This window comes from Globicephala melas, chromosome 3, assembly GCF_963455315.2.
Source record: "Globicephala melas chromosome 3, mGloMel1.2, whole genome shotgun sequence".
Classification (NCBI taxonomy): domain Eukaryota; kingdom Metazoa; phylum Chordata; class Mammalia; order Artiodactyla; family Delphinidae; genus Globicephala; species Globicephala melas.
The window spans coordinates 122,106,281-122,131,344 of record NC_083316.1 but is presented as its reverse complement, the minus strand read 5'-3'; the positions used below and the strand labels follow the sequence as shown (position 1 = coordinate 122,131,344).

Genomic DNA, 25,064 nt, shown 5'->3' with positions numbered 1-25,064 from the left:
TGGGAGAGCGATGGGGAGGACGACATGGAGAAAGGGCCAGGGTGTGGGAGGGGGGAGAGGTCTTGGGGACCTCAGAGCATCTACTATTCTCCTATCAGTACAGGACGATTTCAATATATTAACCACCAGTGAGGTCATACTCCTGCTGAATGTCAGATCCAAATGTCAGCTCTGCTATACCACATGAGAAAGGTGAATTTGATTCTCATACTTCATGTGCCTCAGAATCACTTGGGGAGCTTGTTGAAAGCACAGAGGCTTAGTCCCCACCTCAAAACTACTGAACGACACCCTGTAGGGCCCTGGCTTGGCCTGCTATGCTCCTGAGACCTGTGTGCCTGGATCAGTGGATGTCTGGGGATCCAGCTGTAACTTTCAAGGGGTTTATGATGCCTCTGGGAGATGAAGTCAAGCACGCAATCTCTAGGGGAACGCGCCCAGTTCAGGTGCAGGTCGTGTGAGTGAGTGAAGCAGGCTACTGGGGCTGCGTGGCAAATTGAAAAGCACATGTCCATTTCACGGCAATTGCAGCCCCATCAGATGGCTGCCAGTCGGGAGCGCAGGCCTGGCGTGGACGGACATTCTGAATTGTCAAGGGAAGTTGGAAGTCAGTGAGTCAGCTCTGCATCTCACCAAGTCACAGGTAGGGCATCGCTTTAAACTCTTCCTGCTACAAAAGCTCTGTCTGTGGGAGGGGGAAGGGTGGAGGAGGTGCAGCTGGTCCCGCGCGATAAGGGAAGGAGACAAGTTTTAAGTGAGGCCCTTGATGCTGCTCAAGTCAAGTGTGACTCCACCATTTCCTTAGGTGTGGCCCTCAGAGTCTGTCCTCAGCTGGTTGCGCCCCTCCTTCACCTCTCAGATGCCCCCCCTGCTCTCTGCCCCCGCCCCCAGGCAGAGCCTGCCCTCCACAGCTTTCCTAGCACTGAGGTGTCAGGTCTGATCACGGGGTGAATGGGCACCTCTTCTAGGGACTCTGAGTCTTAGCTGAGGGGATGGAGCTCTCACAGGATGGAATATCTGGCTTCAGACGTGAGGTGCTAGGGATCCCACTGGGATCCCGGGAATGTTCCACAAAGGAGTAGATTCCTCGGTACTTAGGTGCAAGAGAACTTGGCTTGATTGCTACGTTTAAACCCATTGCCACATGCTGCTTTCCCTGCTTGGGCACCCACCCCTTTGTCTGCCTGACTCTTCTTGTCCTTCAGGACTCAGACTGTGTTGTGACCTCCATGACTAGGCTACTTGGTCTCCTTTTAGCACCACATCCCCGGACAGGCCCTTGTTTTCGGCTTTTTCACCTGGAATTTCGATGGTCTGCTTCCTTGAAAACATTCAAGGCTAACATTTATCAGGTGTTCACTGTGTGCCAGCATGGTTCCAGTCACTTTATCATCTCAGTTAACCCTCACAATAGCCCAGTGAGGTTGGCACTATTATCGTTCCTATTTAAGAAGACAAGGCTCAGACAGGCTAAGTAACTTGCCCAGCATCACATAGCTAGCACGTGGTAAATGAAGATTTGGACCCAGTCTTTGTGCAGCAGAGCCTGCAATTGTAACCACTGCATTATGCCACCTCCTTGCAGTTTGAAGTCAGTGGCCTAACATCAAGGATGGTCTCTTGGTTCATGTAGCGTAGTCCCAAGTTAGGCTCTGAAGTTAGATAGGGTGAGGGCAGCTATCAAACTCGCTCTGTCACTGTCTGTGGTTACCCTTCAAGCCTCAGTTTCCTTGGCTCTATAATGGGGACAATTGTACTTGCCTTATAAGGTTATGGTGGACGTTATAGGAGAGGATGTCTCTCTTGTTCTCATTGCAGTACCCAGCTCATAGGAATATCTGAAACATGGTGGTAGAATAAACGATGGGCAGTGCCCAGCGAGTTCAACTCGTACTGCCCCTTTCAAATCCTCATATGACTCCGCAGAGATGGGATTTGGTTTGGGAGGGAGTGAGTCTGATGCAGGGCATGGGGGAAGAAGGCTGGATGGAATGGGGATGGCCAGCCTCTGGTGTTGTTTACATTTCTCAGAGAGGTTACTCTATAGAGATCGTGGACAATGGGAAGAATATTCTGTTTCATTTGGAGGGTATGGATTGTATCTTCACTACGCCCAAACAGCCTGCTTTTCAGCCACAACAGTTAAACGTTAACTGGCTCCATTGCCACTGAGGCACAGACTAAATGTCTGGCTGGCTGGGCATGCCGTGTGTCTGCCACTCTGGGTGTAGACTGCTAAACTCATTAACTCACCGAGAGTGCTTTTCGGGGTAAATACGAGGTGTAAGTACTCATATTTTGACAAATCATACAATGCCTGCCTGTCTTTATGACTTTTCCCCATTTCTCCATCTGGATTACTATATTCAGCTCATTGAGTCATGCAGTTGGGCCTGACAATTTTTGTGGAATAGACATGGGTCCCTATCACACAGAAACACCAGAGCATGTGACCACATTGGCTCTACCAACCCCAAAGGTCTGACACAGGTGCAGTATTCCTTGGCAGGATTATGGTTTGTTTTTTGTTTTATTAAGGCCTGGAAAAGTCTTGACAATTTAGTTTGCCAAGTGCGTGGTTGGTACATAAAATATGGATGTTTTTAATCCCAGGATCTTCAAGAACTGTCCAGGGAGAAGGTCTAATTAGACCTGCCTTTTTTTTTTTTTTTTGCAGTACGCGGGCCTCTCACTGCTGTGGCCTCTCCCACTGTGGAGCACAGGCTCCGGACGCGCAGGCTCAGCGGCCATGGCTCGCGGGCCCAGCCGCTCCGCAGCATGTGGGATCCTCCCGGACCGGGGCACGAACTGGTGTCCCCCGCATCGGCAGGCGGACTCTCAACCACTGCGCTGCCAGGGAAGCCCAGCCTTTTGTTTTTTTAAATGACATCCAGGCTTAGTAGCAAATGGCATTTATGCACTAAAGTGCCCACATTGATGGGCATGCAATGAATGTTAAATCACAACAATTAAGTTAAATGAGAATTAATGATTTGTCTTACAGCATTGCCTCCACTCCCTGGGGTGCTCTTTTACCCCTGTTTACAAGGCTTTGCCTGGCTGGTCCCACTCACTTCAGCCCCATCTTAGTGGGGTCACCTACTTTTGCAGACTCCATCCTTCTTTCCCCACCTGTCAAGAATGTCAAGGCTGCTCTCCTACTCTTTTATCTTCTTCCCTGACACTTCCCCTAATCCTCTTTCTCACTCACTCTCATCACCTCCCCACTCTCTCCTCCATATTTTCTTCACTCTCCCTTTCTCCTCCTTCTTACCCACTTTTCCTCTCCAACCTTATTTGTCCAGTCCCTTTTTATAGAAACTTTCCTCTAGAAGGCACCCCCAACCCAGCTGTGGATTGGCATCTTCTCAGTGACATTGTTGCCTTATTCTGCACCCTGGTGAAACAGCTAGTCTGCCCCAAATACAAGAAATCAGTGAAAGTAAAGACTGTTGCAATGCAAACAGAATGTATATCTAAACTCAAACCCCTTGCCAAGCTGTTTCTAAGCATGCATTGTTTTCTTGGGGAAATCAGACTAGAGCCAGGATGAATGAATTGTCCGTAACACCATACAAGACCCTCTCCACGAGTACGTGATTCCTGCTTATCTATCGTGTAGGATTATATGTGGGCAAACAGATTGAGAAGCTTAAAGTATGACGGTAGTCAGCTTTCTCTCTGACCTTGTTTGGAGCAAAGACAGGAAGCTGTCTCTCTTTGGTTTAGAGGGTTCTTGGAATGTTCAAAGTATCTGTCTCACACCCTTCCCAGAAATTCTCCTTTGGCAGCCAGGATTATGACGATGGAAGCACAAAGATATGGTGGCTACTAGTGGCTGGTGTCTAGGTCCCAGAAGATGGCAGAAGCTGTTCTAAGATGTTGAGGTCAAAGAAGTAATGCCAGCATTCCACCATTGTGACGCCCCTGGCTGAAGCCCCTTTTATAACATCATAGAAATTCTACACAGAACCCAGAGGATGAGAGGCTGCACACTCCACGCCGGGGAATAGAATGGGCAGGATGAGCTCCCATTCTTTGGTCTGGGTAGTGGCCTTGCTACATTGAATCATTATGTTTGGAAGGTCATCTAGTCTATCTTCCCAGCCAGGGCAGGAATCCCCACTCCCACCTGTCCTTTCCTGGAGGTAAAATGGGCAGAACAAGGACCCATGCTTGAGTCCCCAAAGAATGGCAGGACGCCCTCAGTGGAGGCATACTGTATTTAAATGCAATTCACCTCTTTGGGGTCTAGGAAAAGCCACCTGTAGATTCATTTGCTGGGAAACACGGTCTGCGTGGTCGAGGCAGTGGACGCTGGGGCCATGATTTTGCTAAAGGTTGACTTCCTCCGGAGGTCTGTCTGCTGTCCAGAATGGCAGCCGCTTCGGTGGGCGAATAGGGCGGTCATCTCTGGGCCCAAGGGGGCTGCTTCAGGCTGGGACCCCTTCGGGGTGGCTGGTTGTTCAGGCTTCCCAGAGGTGTGATGTTTGGCGGGAGGAGGGCTATAATTCTGAAATCTCACGGTTTTGACTTGCTGTAAGACAGAGGAGAGCAAAGGGACATAGGTGAGTGGGAGACCTGTGCTATTTCCCCCTGGGACTTGGTTCATGCTGTTTCTCTACACTTGTCCCTTCCTGGAATGCCTCATTCACGTGTTCATCCAGCAAATACCTGTGTCTGTCATGAGTGTCGACCATGCATCACCATTCTGTCAGGCGCTGTGAAGCCAAGAGTGAACAAAACCGCCCTGACAAATGACAACGATAACCAGTGCCACTGCGGGGGAAGCAGAAGGTGCTGAGGAATGCGGAGAAGTATCCACCTGAAGCTGGAATGGGCCTTGTCCGAGAAGGCCTCTTAGAGGCAGAGTTATTTCAGTCGAGAACTGAAGAACGACTGGGAATTAGCTACGAGAAATAGCGGGGACAACCACCTACCTGAGAATAGGGTCCTTCACCTCCCCTCTCTCCTTCCCACCTGCCAGTAAGGCCTCCCTGCTGACTCCATCCAGACAGTTCCTTCATAAACCCTCAGAGCAGAGTTAGCCAACTGGACACTGCTGACTGAATATAGTCTGCAGAAAGTCTGGGAGTTTGATTTAGTTGCTAACACATTAAAAATTGGGAGATGCATATAAAAATCAGCATTTTATATGTCCCTTAAGATAATCAAAGGGCAGGCACACTGGGGCCTGTGCCCCATTCTGGCAGCAACTGGCTGGAGCTGATTAGCAGGTCCCGCTTTATGTGGGAGTCAATGATCTGATGTTTGCATAAGCCCTTCCTCTCTCCCTTCTTTCCTAGCCTGTTATAGATCTTGTATATTAGATTTTACTTTGGCCATTCCCTATCTTACAGCTTAATAAAGTGTTCTGTGCTACTGCTCAGAAATCTTTTTTTTTCCTGTGAAATTCAATCCCAATGTCTTGAGATTGAAAGGTGAGTGGGAGACCAAATGTCTTCATTCTTTTGACCCTTACCATGTCCAGCGGAGGTCTGGGCACTTACTAAACACAGTTTGAGGGCTGCATCTAAATGGCTTGGGGGTAACTGACAAGTGAGGTCTGGAAAACTTTGAATTATTTGAATACCGTAATTCAGAAGAAGAACTCTCAACATTTAAATCAGTTAACACTAACTTTTTCCAAATGCCTTTCCCTGCAAGCTTATAGCTTAGTTTTTGTGTCAGATCTCAGTTCTACTCCAGACACTCATGTGTGTCAGCTGTGTGCTTTTGGGTAATGTACTTTAACTCCATAAGCCTTCATGTCCTCATTTTTAAATGAGGATGACAATAATAATTATAGTTACATCAGAAGGTTGTTGTCAGAATTAAATGAGATAGGACATGTGAAGTACTCAGCACAGTGCCTGCTAGGTCGTTAGCATTCAGTAAATGCTTAACAAAGAGGAGGAAACCACACCATCTTTCCATTTGGAGGGAAATGGGTGATGGTAGTGATGGTGATGTTGGTGGTGATGGTGGTGGTGATAGTGATTGTAATGGTGGTGGTGCGATGTTCAATACACTAAAAGATAACAGTCACCTAATTTTCTTCACGTCACCTCCTCCATCCCTGCCTCAAGGATATTGTTGAGAACATAACACTTTTACAAAAACTCTTAGGACTCCTAGTGGGAAAAGCCCTAGAACCGATAACCGCAAAGGTCCCGATAACAGTTGTTGGAGTAGTTATAACTCAGTGTGACCTTACTAAGTCACTTACCTTCTCCTGTGCCTCAGTTGCCTCTCCTATACTGTGAACGAGTACGTATCAAACCCTGTGTAAGTACTTTACTCATTTAACTCCAATGCTATGAGGCTATTACTCTTCTTACCGCCATTTTAGGTAAAAGAGTCTCAGAAAGGTGAAGTGTTTTAACCAGAGTCACCAGCTAGCAAGCAGCACAGCTGGAATTCAAGTTAAGATTGTGTCTGATGCCAAAGCCGTGTTTTTTCCAAGTTGCCTCTGGGCCTCGAAAGAAGGATGTGTAAAATCTTCTGGAAGCATAAAGGAGCTTCAGTAACATGTCTGGGGAGGGTGCGGGTGATGTGAGGATATGGAAGGGGGGTTGTGTGTGAGGATTCTTTGGTGGCTGCAGTTTTGATTCCTTGTCCATTTACGGTGAAATCTCAGGAGCTGGGACACTGTGCAAAGTTAGGGGTCTAAAGAATCAGGCCCCCCTAATGTCACCTACTCCTACCTTTTCGCTGCCATTTCTTGAGTTCTCTGGTTTCACCAGGATGGATGGCGGGGCAGATGCAGGCAGTTTTGGTAGAGGCTCACTCCTGACGGGGATTTCTTTGCCTTCCATGATGAGGGAACTGGCTGCCGAGTGGATCCTGGTGTCGCTGCCCCTGCTGACGCACGTGAGGGCAGGCTCCCCAGCGGCAGTGGGCTTGGGTCCCATCTCCGCCACCACCGCCGAGGGTGAGGAGGGGGCCCCCTGTGGCTGGTAGAATTGGAACTGCTGAGGCCGGACGACCATGGTGGGGCTGCGTCTGAGGGAGCCCACCACGAGGGTGTGGACCCCCGACCGGACGGGTCTCTGCAGGGATCCATCTGGGGAATTGTATGACAGAGATATCAGCAATGGGGCAGCTGACAGCAGCTTGGGTGGGAGCTGGGTAAGCAGTGTGTCCTGATAGCCCAGAATAGTTAAGTGCTTTCCCAGTTTGACTGTGCTCACATTCTCCCAGGGTCTTTCAAAGGTGACCTTATTCTTTTTTTAGTGCTGTTTGCTGATGCTGGCAGCAAATGACTGGCTAGGTGAACACTGGGGGTGGGGTGGCGTCAGAAGGTATATCACCTCTATTTGTCCTCTCCCTCTCTCTCTCTGTCACACACATACACACACACACTCCTACTTTCTCCCTCCAGGCCTTTAAGATGGAAAGTGAAGAAGACAGTCCTAAAGAGAGAGCTTCGCAGTGAGAAATAAAGGCATGGAGACCAAAGAGGAAACAAAAGCAGAGACAAAGAAAGAGACAGCAGAAATTGAGACACGCAAGAGAGAGTGGGAGGGAGAGAGGGTAGGAGAGAGGGCAGAGGACTCCAACCAGCTACTTAAAGAAAATTCTGATGGAAGCTTTAGGCCTGTGGTGGTGGGACCTCTGCTTTTCATCGGGTCTGCAGGGAGGAAGGGTGAGCGGAATTTAGGGACTGTGTGTACCAGGCAAACGTGACAGCAGCTGGAAGCAAATTTGGAAAGGTTATTCCCAAGTTAGGGATGTGAGCGGATGAGCTTCGTGAAGTCCCATGACTCAGGCTCTGGAATCAGATCTCCTCCCAGGGAGCCAGGAGCACATCAGTCACATCATCTCCCTGCTCCTCGGTCCCCTGGTTGTAAACTGGAGCTAAAAACAGCACCTCGTGGCCTGGGGTGAGGATTACATTTTATGATGTGTGCAAAACGTTAGGATAGTGCCTGGAACATCATAAATGCCCCGTGTTTTAAAACTTTTTTGTGTGTGTTTTTAGGTAAAGGAGAAGCAAACTCTAAAAATGCACCGTCCAGGAGTTTGGTTTTGCCCCTTCCGTTTCCCTGAGCTCATTTTTTTTTTTTTTAAACTGAGATAGTCCTCCCTCAGTAAAAGGAAGCCATTCCTTCCCCTCAAATTCTCTGGAAGACAGGAGATCCCCATCCTTTGAGCATATGTCCTGTGGGTGACCTGGAGAATAATCGAGAGTTCATTGTGCTCTGTAGGGGGCAGTGGGGGAGACACCCTGAGAAGCATTGTGGGCTATTTCTTCATAAGGGTCTCCCAGAATTTAGAGCTATAGGTGACATCCAGCAGAGATGTTAGTTCTTTGTGACTCTCTATGGACACGTGTGTGAATCAAAGTCATCTGTGTCCAGCGCAGAAGGCCTGAGCCTAGGCCATGTTCTGTGTCATGACTCTTTATCAAGCCGGGTGTGAACATGAAGAGCAGATGCTCACTGTAACACTGCTGGCGTTCTCAGCTGCCACTGGCAACCCAGCTACCACTACACAAGTCTGACCTTTCAACGTCAATGTCTGTTTTTCCACTGACAGCCCTGTGAGATGCATACAGTCAATTCTCTGTCATTTCTCTTTGCTTTAGGGAGATTGATAGCTTGACCATCCTCACCTTGGGAAAAGGGAGAGAGAGAAAGCCTCTGGGACCTAGGAAGGTCAAAGCCACACTAGGCAGACCTGTCCTTAGGCTCTCAGAAATGGGTGAAAAATCAGTTTACCGCCTTATCTACTTATCTTTTCGGGTTCCTAATTTCCAAGAGCTTTAATGCTTTCTTATTACATGTGCATATAATGCAAGCGTCAAAACTCCAAGCCAATCAAGATCTACACAAAGTTAGAGAGGGAGTGTCCGAAAGGAAGTGTGAACAATTGCCGAGGGGCTTTTCTCCCCGGTATTCAAAAGTGGTCTAGACTATGTGAACATTTCAACACAAGTGAAGTGAATTACATTCACATTCTGGAGGGACCCAACATGATCTGCTTAGCTGCAGTAGCAATATTGATACTGATAAAATGCTATACTATAAAAATAGCTAACATTTCTCGAGAGCTTATTATGTGCCAGGCACTGGGCCATTAGTGTTAAATGAATTATTTAATGCCCTGATGAGGTAGGTACTATTTTTATTTTCATTTTGCAAATGAGAAACCTGAAGGCCGAAGAGGTCAGTAACTTGCGGTGGGATAACTTATTGCACGTATGTTTTGTGGGGAGAAGGTGGAGGAGAGGGTGAGGAGGGAGGCACTGTTGGCTAGAATTAAGAAGCAACGGTGGGATTGGTGGTCAAGCAGATGATCAGAAAGCACTGAGAAAGGGTAGAACTAAGATAATTGCTTTAATTGTCTTGGGGCACTAATTGCTTTAATGTCTGTGTGGCATACTGTCCCACATGTGAATCTTTTGCTCTGACTAGTACTGCATTTTCACCTTTAATCATTTTTTTTTTTTTTTTTTTTTGCGGTATGCGGGCCTCTCACTGTTGTGGCCTCTCCTGTCACGGAGCACAGGCTCCGGATGTGCAGGCTCAGCGGCCATGGCCCATGGGCCCAGCCGCTCCACGGCATGTGGGATCCTCCCGGACCGGGGCACGAACCCGTGTCCCCTGCATCGGCAGGCGGACTCTCAACCACTGCGCCACCAGGGAAGCCCAGCTTTAATCATTTTTTAAGATAGCAGGAGGGATGGCAGAGCCCAGTTTAAGTCAGGGGATGTAGAACAAATCAAGTTGACTTTGCTTGGCTTGTTTTCTTCTTCTAGAGAGGTGTACGAATATAGAGGCTTGATGTTTTATAGAACAATGGTTTCAACCACTTTTTGAGAACCCCTGAAAATGAAGCCTTATGCAGAAATTCAATATATTAGGAGATAAAAGCATGGCTTTGAAGATGAAGGAGCTATGTAATTGCCATGTGTGCAATGTGGATGTTATATAAAAATAAAACCAAGGTGCAGAACAGTGTACTAAGATTACAAGGTATGTATGTACATGGACAAGAACTTGGGACTGGGGGGCAAGGATATGAAGGAGACATTTGTACAATATAATGTACTTTTGTACAATATAATTTTTTTACCTTGTGCATATATTAGTTAAACAAAGTGGGATTCAGGGGCTCTTAGCAATGACTCCTCTTTTCCTCTTCCCCTTGTTTCCCTTTTGGCACCTCCTGAGGGGTTCCATGGAGCACAGTTTAAGAAGCATTGATCCAGCAAGTGCTTTAGTTGTCCTGTCTTAATAAGAACCAGCATCCACCTTGGCCATGCTCTAATTATATGTTGGCATTCAGGGCTGGTATCATCCCAGTCAGTCAGCGTGCGTGTATGAAGTGACTGAGGGCGGGGACCTTGAGTCCATTTGGCTTCATCTGATAAAACAATGCAGTATTTGGGAAGTGTAAAGCAACCTTCACAGAGGCTTGTTTTAAAGCCGAGATCCTTGTTTTTGCAAAAAGCACTCTGTTTGCCAGTGTGAGATCCCCCCATCCCCTAGCTCTAGGCACGTACCTCTCTGCCACCACTTACTCTTTCTCATGTTGCTCCGCCCTTTGCGGAGGGAGCCCTGCCCCAGGGTTCTCAGACCGGCCAGGTTCCGCACGGGGTTGACTATGGCCGTGGGCACGAAGACGGACTTGAAGGGCCGGCTCTGCCGGGGATCACCTTCTGAAATGCTGCCTTGGGAGGACACAGAGGAGGTGGATAACGTCCATGTGGCGTAGAGAGCAGAGCTCCGGGAGTCTGGAACACTAGATGTCTTTCTGGTTGTGCAAATTTTTTTTTTTTTTTTTGTGAAAGAGAAGAAATAGAGAAAGAAAAGGTTCAGTCAAGAGTCCTGTTTTAAAAAAACGATCTGCTCCCAACTGTATAGCACATGTGGTCCCTCCTCATCGTATTCCTACCCATACATACCTACATACATATATATATATATATGTTTATACTTGTCTTCATCACAGGCTTAACTATGGAGGCCTCAGCTTCCACACCTGGATAACTGTGTGGGCATGCTGAGGGAGGGGAGGGGGTCTCATACTGAGGCCTGGTGGAACTAGAAGACTTGAATATCATCATCTTTCACTCCAGCTCTGATCACTCTTCACCCCGTGTCCCTTCAGCCCTCAGTTCAGAGCACAAGATCTTGTATGTGTTCATTTCGCTTTGCAGAGGCGATTTCTTGTTCTTTCAGTGACTTTCCCACTAGATCCTAAGCTCTTTGAAGGCAGAGATTTTATATGACTTGTTTTATAGCCTCTGTGTTCTGCACGTATTGTTTATTAATAAATGTTTGTTGAATGGCTGCCATGATGCTTTTAGCACTGCAGCCAGTCATTTTGTCTCACACATAGTAAGCACTTACTGTATACCCACTGTAACACCCAGCATTGGCCAAACACTGCCCACATCATCTCACAGGTTTTTCTCGACAGCCTTCTGAGGTAGGTACTGTTAGTGCTACTGTTTTGTAGGTTAAAAAATAGAGATTTACCGTTACTTGTCCAAGCAATTAATAGATCTGAGATTTGAACCCAGGTCCAGGCTGGCCCCTCGCTCTACCACTAAGCTACCTACCTACTGGCTAGTTAGAGCCTTCATCATTTGGAAAACCCTGCATCCTACTTGAAAATTAACAAACTAAAGGAGCTGGTAGGCCCTACACATGCCTCCATAAGACCTAATTCTTCAGCCTTAGGCTCTGATTTTTAAGAACAGTGTTAATATTTTGTAAAACACCAATCTCCTGTCCATGTTTCCAGCCTGCAACTCCCTGAACCCCATGGGGAATGGTGTCATTTTACATGCCCTTCTTGCCCTTTTACCATCCTGCCCCAGCATCACAGCCCCTACCGAGTAGTCCATGAATCCCCTTGTCACTCTATTGATTAAATAACCCCTGCTAATTCCCTGGAGATAACCAGTTCAACCAAGGCCCCGGCACAGAGATGCCCTCCACGTATTTTCCTTCCTGTCAATGCCTCCAGGTTTCTCTTTAGGTAATTCCCCCTTATTTCTCCTTTTCTCTCCTTGTTTTGCTTTAAAAAAGTATATGTAGTTTAATATCGAGCCACCAGTGTTGTTCAAGATGGGAAAGGCGTCATGTAATGCAGCCAACTCTGCCCAGGAAGCATATGCAGCCAAACACGCTGGGAACTGATGCTTGCAGAGAGGGGCTTCTGTCCACAGCCTTCAGCCTGCTTCTGGCCCCTGGGGATGCAGTCAGTGAGGCGGAGTGGGCTGTACACCAGGAAGAGCTCAGACTACATTCTGGAGATGAAGGCTGGGCTGGAGAGAACTCCCCAGCACTGGCTTGCCTGGCAGAGTCTGCATCTACCTGTTTCTTTTAAATGAATTTATTTATTTATTTGTGGCTGCACTGGGTCTTCGTTGCACTGCGTGGGCTTCTCACTGCAGTGGCTTCTCTTGTTTCAGAGCACGGGCTCTAGGAGTGTGGGCTTCAGTAGTTGTGGCACATGGGCTCAGTAACTGTGGCTCGCGGGCTCTAGAGCGTAGGCTCAGTGGTTGTGGCGCACGGGCTTACTTGCTCTGCGGCATGTGGGATCTTCCTGGACCAGGGCTCAAACCTGTGTCCCCTGCATTGGCAGGTGGATTCTTACCCTCTGCACCACCAGGGAAGCCCCTACCTGTGTTTTAAACAAAGGCCTCAAAGTGTTGGATGCTGCAAAATGGACTGGCAACAGCAAAGACAGGTTCCAAATTTGTTGCCAGCAGCATCAGCAGCCTGGACAGAATACAGTTAATGAGGCCCAAGCCAGCCTAATCCCACCAGTTCCTTCTTTGGACAACTGTTTACAGACAAAGGTGCAACTTCATTTTTCTGGACCCAGCATGAGGCCAGATTCCAGAAACTCCTAAATCTCAAGTCTCCCATCCAACACTGAGTCCCTCTATGTCTTTTGGCAAAAAGCTCAGCACTTACCCAGCATATTCTTCTAGCATCAAAGCACTTTGCAAACATATATTCATTAATCTCCATGACACCCCAGACCTGCAGATATTATGATCCCTGTTTTCTAGATGGAGAGACTGAAAGACATTGTGGGTTTAAGTGGGAGGTGTGTGTGTTGCCTCTGATTTGCTCTGCTGGGCTGCTTTGAGTGTGCAGGTCCCTGTGTCCCCTTTTCTACCTGAGATATGAGCCCTTAAGAACTTGCGCAGTATTTGAAAGGGACATGACACACAGCGGCTCTATCCTGCTCAGCACTGTCAGTAACCTCCTGGTAAGGCAAAAGCTTGGACCATGACAATCTTTATATAGTTCTATGTAGAAAGTTAAAGGAAAGTGAGTGGTGGCCCTCGTGTCACTTTTCTCCACCCCTTAGGCATCAGGATGGCATATGTGTCCAGTGAAGGTTGCCAGAAAGAGAAATATCCTGGCTTATTGGGCAGAAGGGCATTTATTGGGAGGACAGGAGGGAGCGGAAAGAGCTTGGAAACAGGATCCAAGGGAGGCTGCTGAGAGCTGGGCAGCAGGGATAGGAGGTGGGAAGAGTCTAATCAGGTGCTGCGCCTTGAGTCCCCGCCATGAATGGCCTTCAACTCTGTCCACATTCTCTCCTCCCTTGTTCCTTCCTTGTTCATGTTTCCAAGTCCCAAGAGGCTGAGCCTGTCCCTCACCTGTGGTGATGAGTTGAGGAGGTTGGGGATGAGGGGAAGGGGGAGAGGGAGGAGGAGGAGGAGGGGGAGGAGCAGGGGGAGGGGGAGGGGAGGGGGGAGGAGGAGAGAAGAGGAGGAGGAGGAGGAGGGGGAGGGGAGGGAGGAGGTGGAGGAGGGGGAGGAGGAGGGGGAGGGGAGCGGGGAGGAGTTGGCTTCTGCAGCCTCTGAAAAGGGAGGAAACTTATGCCTCTACCGAGACTGTGCATGGAAGAGGAAACCAAAGGGATGTAGGTGCTGTTAGGAAGGGCTTGAATGAGAACGTGACAAGTGTTCTGTACCACCTGAGCCAGGGGATAACTCTGGGATACGGGAACTAGGTCGTGGTGGCAGATATTTAGTTGTGGTTGGCACAGCTGGACAGGCTGGTGGCACCACTGAGCACAGAGGACTGGAGCTTTACACAGCATAGCAGCCTTTCCTCTCTCAGTAATTAAAAGGCTCCCTTGCTGAATCGTAAATCAAAACCCTGGCGTTTTTGTCAACTCTGTTCTCTAATTGATCCTGAAACTCTGGCTGGCTCAGTTCATTAGGAGATGATGCTAGTAAGAGCAGAGGTTCAAATGCTCAGGGGGCACTACACACCTTTGAGGTCTGGCTGTCTTATAAAAGGCAGCCCTGTGCACCACGGGGGCTGGTGGCAGTGCAGAGCCATCACTGCAAACAGACAACAAAAATGGGGCAAAACCTCTCACACACACAGAACGTTAGAACAGAAAGGGGCCTTGCACACATAGTCCAACCCACTCGGTAGGAAAAACTCAGCTGACAAAGGATGGCATCATTCAGCCCTGAGAAGCGGGAGGAATTAAACCTCCCAAAATGGGAAGGGTTGTTAAGAACAAGGGTGAGCTGCCCCCAGATAGACAAACTGAGCATGTCATCTGCGTCCAAGATTTTGGGGATGGGAACTTTCTCTGCATCTGAGAGGCTGTCAAGGAAAACACATACACACAGAAAGCATTGATCTACTGTCACCTAATAGCCCTCAGGAGATTATACTGTGACAGGGACTTTCCGTTTTAGAAATGCTGGCTCTCTAGAAGCAAACACACACATCAGCATAAGTAGCATCTCAGTATATGCACATATGCAGGTTTCTATGAGCTGGGGGTGGGGATGGACTCATGGCAAACTATGCTGGTGCTGAAACTCCATCCACTGCCTAACACGTGGCCATCATGGAGCGGGTGAGTCTAGATGCTCATGACTCGCCCAAGAACAGATCTAACTTGGAGAAAAGCCAAGAAGGAGAGAACGGGAAGCTGGAGCCTTGAAGTACACTGGAATGGAGTCCTACATGCATTCTAGTTAGGGTGACCTTACATCCAGGTTTTCCTGGGAGAGTCTCAGTTTACACCTGCTCTCCTGGTAGAGTGTCCCTCTTTTATCTCAAAAGCATCCTAGTTTGGATGGTAAGTTATATGGTCACTCTTCTTTTAATGTTTTTTTCATGGAATATCCAGGACTTTGGGCTAAGGCCTGATGCATAAGCAAATTCCCCAGTAGTAGAGGTGGTCCCTAGAGCATTCATGATAAGATTCCATGGAAGACTGTTCATGAGTTAGGGTAGGTCCTTGCTCTTTGTTGTCACTTCTGGATCATCCTCCCACTGGAGGGACTTCTCAAGACTTCCCAGCTTGGGTTCACATGATTAGACTCCACCACCTACCACCCTGCCGTGTTGGAGCCATCATTTCCCCTCTTTCCTTGAGGAATTGAGCTCCTGGATCACTGTCCTTCTCTCCATCTCAGTGGGTCCTATCATGATGATCTCATCTAGTCTTAGGGCTTTAAATACCATCTCAAGGCTGGACCTCTTTCTTAAATGCTAGACGTGTATACTCAACTGCTTACCAATGTCTTTACTAGGAATACTAAGGCATCTGAGACTTAATCTTCTACGAACCAAGCTTTTGCTTCCCCCCAACACCTCAAAACCTGTTTGTTCCTCTTTTGGTTTTCAACTCCATCTCAGTAAAAGGCAACTCTGTCTTCCAGTTACTCAAAGCAAAAAAAAAGTGGACTCACCATGAATCCTCTCTTCTTTTACACCCAGGATTTGATTTGTCAGAAAATCCTGTTGTCTCTACCTTCAGAATATACCCAGAATCTAACCATTGCTCCCTCCCTCCACAGCTAGCGCCTTGGTTCATTTCACCATCACCCCCTCCCCCAACCGGATTATTACAATATCTGCTTAACTAGTCTCTCTGCTTCAACCTTTTCCTATCTATAGTTTACTTTCAACCCAGCAACTAGAGGGATTCTGATTACAACATAAGTTAGATCATGTCATGCTTCTGCTCAAAGCCCTATAAATCGGTTAAAGCCAAATTCCTCATGATGACCGAGGAAATTCTGTGTGATCTGAATCCCTGTTACCATTCTGACCTCATCACCTACTAACCCCCTCTCACTTCCCTAACCCAGTCCTATTGGCCTTCATGTCAGGCGTGCTCCTCCCTCAGGGCCTTTGTTCTGTACTTGCTGTTCCTTGGGCCTGGAACACCCCTCCCTCATTTCTTCATTCTACCTTCTTACCGCTCAGTAAGGCCATCTCTGACCAAGCGATTAATATTGTAATCACCCCCACGCAAATTCTATCCCCCTTTCCTGACTTCTTTGTTCTTCTTAGAGCTTATCATTAGCACGCCACATATATTACTTATATGCCTTGTTTATTGTCTGTCTGTCCCACTAGAATGTAAGCTCCACTGGGCGAGGATACTGTGTCTTTTATTCACTGGCGTTTCTCCAGCATCTAAAAACGTACCTGACATATAGTGCTCAGTACATATTTGTTGAATAAATGAATTAAAGCATCAGTTGTAGACATCCTTAGTTTGCCTTTGGAGATTTTGCAGTTTTCTAACAAATTCCAAGAACCTTCCATTTGAAAGGAGTAACTGTGATCCTCTATTCCAATTTTCTGGCATGTGAAGAAATCTTTTTGCCTGGATCTGTTGGAACCCACAATTTACCTGTAGTCTTTCTAGAAAGGGGATCCACCACCTCACCAGCCAGACTGATTAGAAAAATCCATGGGTTAGAAAGTGCAGTCTTTTATTGAACCGGAACCTTCTAAGTTGTATTCACTGGTTCACTGTCTCCTCATGGAACAAATCTACTTCCTGGTCTACACATTCTGTTATGGTCCCTGTGACCCTTGTCTTCTGTAGCTCAAATAATCCTACTTTCTTTATAGGTTTCTCCAGTGATGTAGTTTCTGTCTCCTCACCATTGCTGCCCTCCACTGGACACACTGCCCCGCCTACATGAAAGTCCCCAAAACTGGCCATATATGACTCTAGCTCTGACCCCCAGAGAGTAAAATGGGATTTTTCCCTTTCCTTGGAGTTATGACTCTGATATGTCATAAAGACAGAGTGTATATGTAGTGATGGTCTTACTACCTTGTGACAGGCTTTGCCTGGACTTATGGGGGTGGGGGTAGGAGGAACCATGGATAGTTTTGGGGTCTGTGTGTAGTTGTGGTCATATGAGGTGGCTGGACAAACTGTATGCCAGTGAAATTGATGAATGTGCCAGAGAATGAAAAAGATTGAGAAAAGCTGTTTGGGAAGAAGATCTTCAGGGTAACTAGCATGTGACCTGGGGTGTGGATGGATGGGTAGTGGTCTGAGTCACAAAAACCCTGCCTAATGGACCAGAATCCTGGGAAGTCTCCCAAGGTGCTCCAAGAGGTCTTCTGATCATTGTGTTTTTGCATTGTGCCATGATTGTGAAGTGTCAGGGTGCAGGGTGTGAGGTGCGATTGGGGGGGGGATTATATAGTAGAAAACCTGAAATCTAGTTCTTGAGCAGACTGGTTAACTCTGCACATCAATTTCCTCATCTGTAAAATAACATCTACCTTAAACAAGATTCTTGAGCATAGCCAATGAGTTAAGAGATGCAAAAGTGCTTATAAAATGTGAAGAGCTATTTAAAAGATAACTATTCTGCTATTTTTTTTTTTAAGTTAAGTGTTAGGAGGGTACTAGAGCAAAAGCTGTTTCTTGGCCCTTACTCTGAAAGGGCATTGAGTCCTTCAGAGATTCAACCCACAGATGGCCCCTGGCCTAGGTGACCTGACCCTCTGATGCCTGAGATTGGAGAGGACCCACCTGAAAATGGGGATGACATAGTTGTTGGGGAAGATGCCGACTCGCCCGGTCACCAAGGAGACACCCCTGAGCCAGCCATCCTGGTACTTCCCCAGGACCCTGATGCCCTCTCCCTTCTTCAGGTCCAGTTCGTCAGGTCCATGGGCTGAGTAGGAGTGCAGGGCTACAAACCTGGGGAGACAAAAGGAACTGGTAAAGGAAGCTGGTGAGCGGAAGGCCTGGAACCAGTGAAGGGTGAAGCGAGAGGAAAACTTAGAGCCCACCTGCCCGGTGTTTAGCAACAACACCTTTTAAGAACTGAAATCTCACTATGTAAGGCAGATGAAAGTGGTGGAGCCTGGTTGAAGTAGCAGTGAAGGCGCCCAGATCCCTGCCCCCACCTCCTCCCTGCTCCTCCACAGAGTGCCCCACAGCTGCAAATCACTCATTTAGGTCACATCAGCACTTTGACAGTGGGGAAACTGGTCTAGAATAGGGAAAGGAGCTGATGACCAGGAATCAGTGGCAGAGCTGGGTCTCAAACCTGGAAGTGATGGTTCTATCTAGGATGCTTTTTCACACTGCTTAGAGTATCCCCCAAGACAATGGTCACAGCCATCAAGGTTCAGGGAACTGAGGGGTCAGAAGAGAAACCTCTCTGATCCACTCCCTCTCCTAAGGGTAGGGACAGGTGTGACCCCCAGGAATGGCCCGAGGAGCTTAGCTTAATGTAGGCCAGAGATGGACATGGGAAAATGGGAGGCGGGTGTTAATTTCAGTGTTTGGCACGCAGTGGAATACTGGCTGCATGTTGGCATGGAGGAGAATGGGCTTGAAACATGGTAGAAATGCTCTCGGGTTAGAGCAGTGACTTGCCTCTCTGAAGTCCACACAGGAGTTGGGCAGGTGATATCCAGGTATAAGCCAGGGGGTGAAGACCCTGGGGAATAGTGAGGCTGTGGTAGGAGAATAACTGCCCGACTAAAGGCATTAAAAATAACCCACTTTGGGGCTTCCCTGGTGGCACAGTGGTTGAGAGTCCGCCTGCCGATGCAGGGGACACGGATTCGTGTCCCGGTCCGGGAGGATCCCACGTGCCGCAGAGCGGCTGGGCCCATGAGCCGTGGCCTGAGACTGTGCGTCCGGAGCCTGTGCTCCGCAACGGGAGAGGCCACAACAGTGAGAGGCCCACGTACCGCAAAAAAAAAATAAAATAAAATAACCCACTTTGGCTTGCCAGGTTCGGGGTTACCAGTGTATGGCCTCAGGCTGGATGTTAGGAAGTCCTTCTAGACTCTATGGACTGTGAGGCACTGAACGGTTTTATCAAAGGGGCTAGGAGAGTGTTCCCATCTGCAAGGTTCCTTTCCCCTCTAAAATGCTGTATTTATTTCTTGCTGATTACTAGAGCAACATCTATTGATGACCTTGCATTGTGAATCTAAAGGAAGACAATAGAAATTGCTCAGTACCTAAGCTTCCTGTAATGTTTTGGTATATAATCTTCCAGTCTCTTTCTATTTTTGTAAAATAATGAGCCAGGATGATGTGGTTTGGTAATTTGTGTTTTTCACCATTATTCCCTTTGGAGGTTGTAAAAGAAGGGGAGCTGTTATCTCTCTGGATGTGTTGGTTGGGGATGGGGGATGCTTGATGGCAGAGGGATGGCAAAGATGACCCCTCTATGCCAGGACCGGGAGTGGAGGGTTGAACTGTTTTTACTCACATGTTAGCTGAGAGGTGTTGCTGGGAGCCGGGCAGACTGATGATGGCCGTGGAATGTCCTGGGGAGGCAGGTGCAGGGTGATAAGTGCTGACCTACACAGACAGAAAAGCCAGGCAGAACCAGTGAACATCACCAGCCAGGCCCACAGCAGAGGCAGCCTGACATGACCAAAAACCAAGGGCCACGCCTGGCACCACCCAGCATGTGTCTTCTCTGTGGTTTGGGGCTGTAGGCAGAGCCGAGTGGTGGTAGATTGGTTTATCGTTTGCTGGGGTGGCATGCCAGGGTCGCAATCCAAAAGACTGCTCAGAGAGGGCAGAGGAGAAGACCTGTCTAGGTTACAGTCAACAGGGTACTGCCAGGATCCTCGATCTCTTCCCTGGGCCCCTCCCTACCCATCTCCCACTTCACTCACCTCCCTCTATGAAAACCTATTCTCATAAAATGATACAATAGCTAATACTGAGAACTTAACACTCGCCAGGCAGTTTTAAGAGCTTTACAAGTATCAGCTAATTTAATCCTTATTAAAGGGACTATTATCATCCCTATTTTTGGATGAGAAACTGAGGGAAAGAAAAGTTACCTAACTAGTATGAAACAAACTTTTAAACCAGGTTGTCTAGGTCCTGAGCCCACACTATCAGTATTAACACACACACAGACACACACACTCACACACACACACCAGTTTACCCAGTGACTTAAGGAAGGTAAATCTGCATCCTCTTTACTTTTCCAGGATGAAAGAGGGAGGAATAATGCTAAAAGTATCGGAAACTGCCTATTATCCTGGCACCTTGCCTGTTGTCTAACATCTTACCTTGCTCATTTCCTTCTTGGCATATATCACAGGCTGTGATTGTTTCCTTGTTTAGTTATGGACCATCCCCCATCACTAGACTGTAAGTTCCATGAGGGCAGGGACTATGTCTTTTTCATCATTGTATTTCTTATGTGCCCAATATGTACTTGTAGCTTAAAGAATGAATAAATGAACAAAAAGATCTTTCTACCCAGTCCACCAAGGACTAATGAAACCTCAACCATCTCCATGCCATCCAGAGTAAATACATTCAATCTGTCTTCAGTTGTTGACTCATAAGCGATGGTAGCTACATATGTGTGCCTTTTTACGACTATGCTTTTGTGGGTATAACTATTATTTGCATATGTGTGTTTGGGCAGTTGCTAATCCATTACCGAGTATATGTATCTCTGGTTCTTTCTACAATTGCGTATGCTTTTTCAGAACCCATGACAATTGTATGTACATGTATGATGGCACTGGTCTATTGTATGTCTGATTATGTTCACATATGTGGGTCTGTGGATTGATAAGCATGTATACTCTGTGTGATTATATGTATGTATGGTTGTAAGTGTCTATCTGGAATTATGTGTGTAGGTATGTAAACTCTAGAGGTGTGTGCAAATATGAATGGGTATAGTTTTATGTGTGTGCCAATGACTGTGGAAATATATGTATGGCTGCGTATGTATGTGTGACATTTCAATCCAGGTATAGGATCAGAAAACTATTCTAGTCAGATAGTAACAAGTGTTGGCAAGAATGTAGAGAAATCAAAACCCTCATACAGTGTTGGTGGAAACGTAAAATGGTTCAGGCCCTTTGGAAAATAGTTTTGCAGTTCCTCAAATGACTAAACATAGAATTACCATATGACCCAGTAAGTCCAATACCCAAGAGAGATGAAAACATATGTCCACACTAAAGCTTGTGCATGAATTTTACAGCAGCATTATTTATAATAGACAAAAGGTGGAAATAACCCAAATGTCCATTGACTAATGAATGAATAAACAAAATGTGGTATATCCATACAGTGGAATATTATTCAACCATAAAAGAAATGAAGTATTGATATATGCCAGAACATGGATAAGCCTTGAAAACATTATGCTAATTGAAAGGAGTCAGACACAAAAAACATTACATAATTCCATTTATATGAAATGACCAGAAGAGGCAAATCTATATAGAAAGTAGATTAGTAGTTTCCAGGGGCTGGGGATATAGGAATAATAGTTAAGGGTACAGGGTTTCTTTTTGAGGTGATGACATATCGTAAAATTGTGGTGAAAATGGTTGCACATATCTGTGAATATATTAAAAACCACTGACTTGTACATCTTAAATGGCTTAAATGTATGTTATGTGAAATATATTTTAATAAGCTTTAAAAAAAGATGCCAAAAAGCATATGATCATCTCAGTAGATGTAGTAAAAGCATATGATAAAATTCAACATCCATTTATGATAAAAACTCTCCAGAAAGCAGGCAAAGAGGGAACATACCTCAACACAGTAAGGGCCATATATGGCAAACCCACAGCTAACATCGTACTCAATGATGAAAAGTTGAAAGCATTTCCTCTAAGATCAGGAACAAGACAAGGATGTCCACTTTCGCCACTTATATTCAACATAATTTTGGAAGTCCTAGCCATGGCAATCAGAGAAGAAAAAGAAATAAAAGGAATCCAAATTGGAAAGGAAGAAGTAAAACTGCTCGTTTGCAAATGGCATAATACTATGAGTAGAAAATCCTAAAGACACCACCAGAAAAACTACTAGAGCTCATCAATGAATTTGGTAAAGTTGCAGGATATGAAATTAATGTACAGAAACCTGTTGCATTTCTATACACTAACGATGAAAGGTCAGAAAGAGAAATTAAGAAAACAATCCCATTTATCACAGCATCAAAAAGAATAAAATACCTAGGAATAAACCTACCTAAGGAGGCAAAAGACCTGTACTCTGAAAACTATGACGCTGATGAAAGAAATCAAAGATGACACAAATAGATGGAAAGATATACTGTGTTCTTGGATAAGAAGAATCAATATTGTTAAAATGACCATACCACCCAAGGCAATCTACAGCTTCATTGCAATCTCTTTCAAAATACCAATGGCATTTTTCACAGAACTAGAACAAATAATTTAAAAATTTGTATGGAAACACAAAAGACCCCGAATAGCCAAAACAATCTTGAGAAAGAAGAACAGAGCTGAAGGAATGACACTCCTTGACTTCAGACTATACTACAAACCTATAGTCATCAAAACAGTATTGTACTGGCACAAAAACGGATACACAGATCAATGGAACAGGATAAAGAGCAAGAAATAAACCCACACACTTACGTTCAATTAATCTATGACAAAGGAGACAAGACTATACAATGGAGAAAAGACAGTCTCTCTTCAATAAGTGATGCTGGGAAAACTGGACAGCTACATATAAAAGAAAGGGGGGTTCCCTGGTGGCACAGTGGTTGAGAGTCCACCTGCTATGTAGAAAAATAAACTCTAAATGGATTAAAGACCTAAATGTAAGACTGGGTACTATAAAACTCCTAGAGGAAAACATAGGCAGAACACTCTTTGACATAAATTGTAGCAATATTTTTTTGGATCTGTCTTCTAAAGTAAAGGAGATAAAAGCAAAAATAAACAAATGGGACCTAATTAACTTAAAAGCTTTTGCACAGCAAATGTAGCCATTGACAAAATGAAAAGACAACCTACTGAATGACAGAAGATATTTGCAAATGATATGACCAATAAGGGATTACTATCCAACATATGTAAACAGTTCATACAACTCAACATCAAAAAAACAAACAACCGATTAAAAATGGGCAGAAGGTCTAAATAGATATGCTTCCAAAGAGGAAATGCAGATGGCCAACAGGCATGTTGAAAAGATGCTCAACATTGCTAATCATCAGGGAAATGCAAAACTAAACCACAATGAGATATCACCTCACACCTGTGACAATGGCTATCATCAAAAAGGACACAAATAACAAATGTTGGTGAGGATATGGAGAAAAGTAAACCTCTGTACACTGTTGGTGGGAGCCACTGTGGTGCAGCCACTGTGGAAAACAGTATGGAGGTTTATCAAAAAAAAAAAATAAAACTAACATATGAACCAGCAATTAAACTCCTGGGTGTATGTCCAAAACAAACAAACAAAAAAACAACAAAAAACACTAATTTGAAAATATACATGCACTCCTGACCTAGAGGAACTTGACCAACAAGTAGAAGATGACGAGAGAGCCTGAGCCAAGATGGCGGAGTAGAAGGATGTACTCTCACTCCCTCTTGTGAGAACACCAGAATCATAGCTAACTGCTGAACAATCATCGACAGGAAGACACTGGAACTCACCAAAAAAGATACCCCACATCCAAAGACAAAGGAAAAGCCACAATGAGATGGTAGGAGGGGCGCAATCCCAATAAAATCAAATCCCATAACTTCTGGGTGGGTGACTCACAAACTGGAGAACACTTATACCACAAAAGTCCACCCACTGGAGTGAAGGTGCTGAGCCCCACGTCAGGCTTCCAAACCTGGGGGTCTGGCAATGGGAGGAGGAGTTTGTAGACAATCAGACTTTGAAGCCTACTGGGATTTGATTGCAGGACTTGACAGGACTGGGGGAAACAGAACTCCACTCTTGGAGGGCATACACAAAGTAGTGTGCACATCGGGAACCAGAGGAAGGAGCAGTGACCCCAGAGGAGATTGAACCAGACCTCCCTGCTAGTGTTAGAGGGTCTCCTGCAGAGGTGATGGGTGGCTGTGGCTCACCGTGAGGACAAGGACACTGGGAGCAGAAGTTCTGGGAAGGACTCCTTGGTGTGAGCCCCCCCAGAGTCTGCCATTAGCCCAACCAAGGAGCCTGCAGGCTCCAGTGTTGGGTCACCTCAGGCCAAACAACGAACACAGGGAACCCAGCCCCACCCATCAGCAGTCAAGCAGATTAAAGTTTTACTGAGCTCTGCCCACCAGAGCAACAGCCACCTCTATCCAGCACCAGTCCCTCCCATCAGGAAACTTGCACAAGCCTCTTAGGTAGCCTCATCCACCAGACGGCAGACAGCAGAAGCAAGAAGAACTACAATCCTGCAGCCTGTGGAACAAAAACCACATTCACAGAAAGATAGACAAGATGAAAAGGCAGAGGGCTATGTACCAGATGAAGGAACAAGATAAAACCCCAAAAAAACAACTAAATGAAGTGGACATAGGCAATCTTCCAGAAAGAGAATTCAGAATAATGATAGTAAAGATGATCCAGGACCTCGGAAAAAGAATGGAGGCAAAGATCGAGAAGATGCAAGAAATGTTTAACAAAGACCTAGAAGAATTAAAGAACAAACAAACAGAGATGAACAATACAATAACTGAAATGAAAAATACACTAGAAGGAATCAATAACAGAATAACTGAGGTAGAAGAATGGATAAGTGACCTGGAAGGCAGAATGGTGGAATTCACTGCTGCTGAACAGAATAAAGAAAAAAGAGTGAAAAGAAATGAAGACGGGGCTTTCCTCGTGGCGCAGTGGTTGGGAGTCCGCCTGCCGATGCAGGGGACATGGGTTTGTGCACCGGTCCGGGAAGATTCCACATGCCACGGAGCGGCTGGGCCCGAGAGCCATGGCCGCTGAGCTTGCGCATCTGGAGCCTGTGCTCCACAACGGGAGAGGCCACAACAGTGAGAGACCCG

General features: G+C 46.3%; 1 protein-coding gene across 1 annotated transcript in view; it reads right to left on the bottom strand.

The window, feature by feature from the left end:
* The window catches only part of SH3RF2 (SH3 domain containing ring finger 2), a 145,382-nt gene that overhangs the window by 15,043 nt on the left and 105,275 nt on the right, over window positions 1-25,064 (bottom strand). The window contains exons 6-10 of the mRNA XM_030841085.2: window positions 19,508-19,599; window positions 17,803-17,973; window positions 10,529-10,761; window positions 6,708-7,066; window positions 4,241-4,537 (exon numbers count right to left, since the gene is read on the bottom strand). Coding sequence (XP_030696945.1) covers window positions 4,274-4,537; window positions 6,708-7,066; window positions 10,529-10,761; window positions 17,803-17,973; window positions 19,508-19,599 — 1,119 coding nt within the window. The 3' untranslated portion in view covers window positions 4,241-4,273. The remainder of the gene's footprint in view (window positions 1-4,240; window positions 4,538-6,707; window positions 7,067-10,528; window positions 10,762-17,802; window positions 17,974-19,507; window positions 19,600-25,064) is intronic.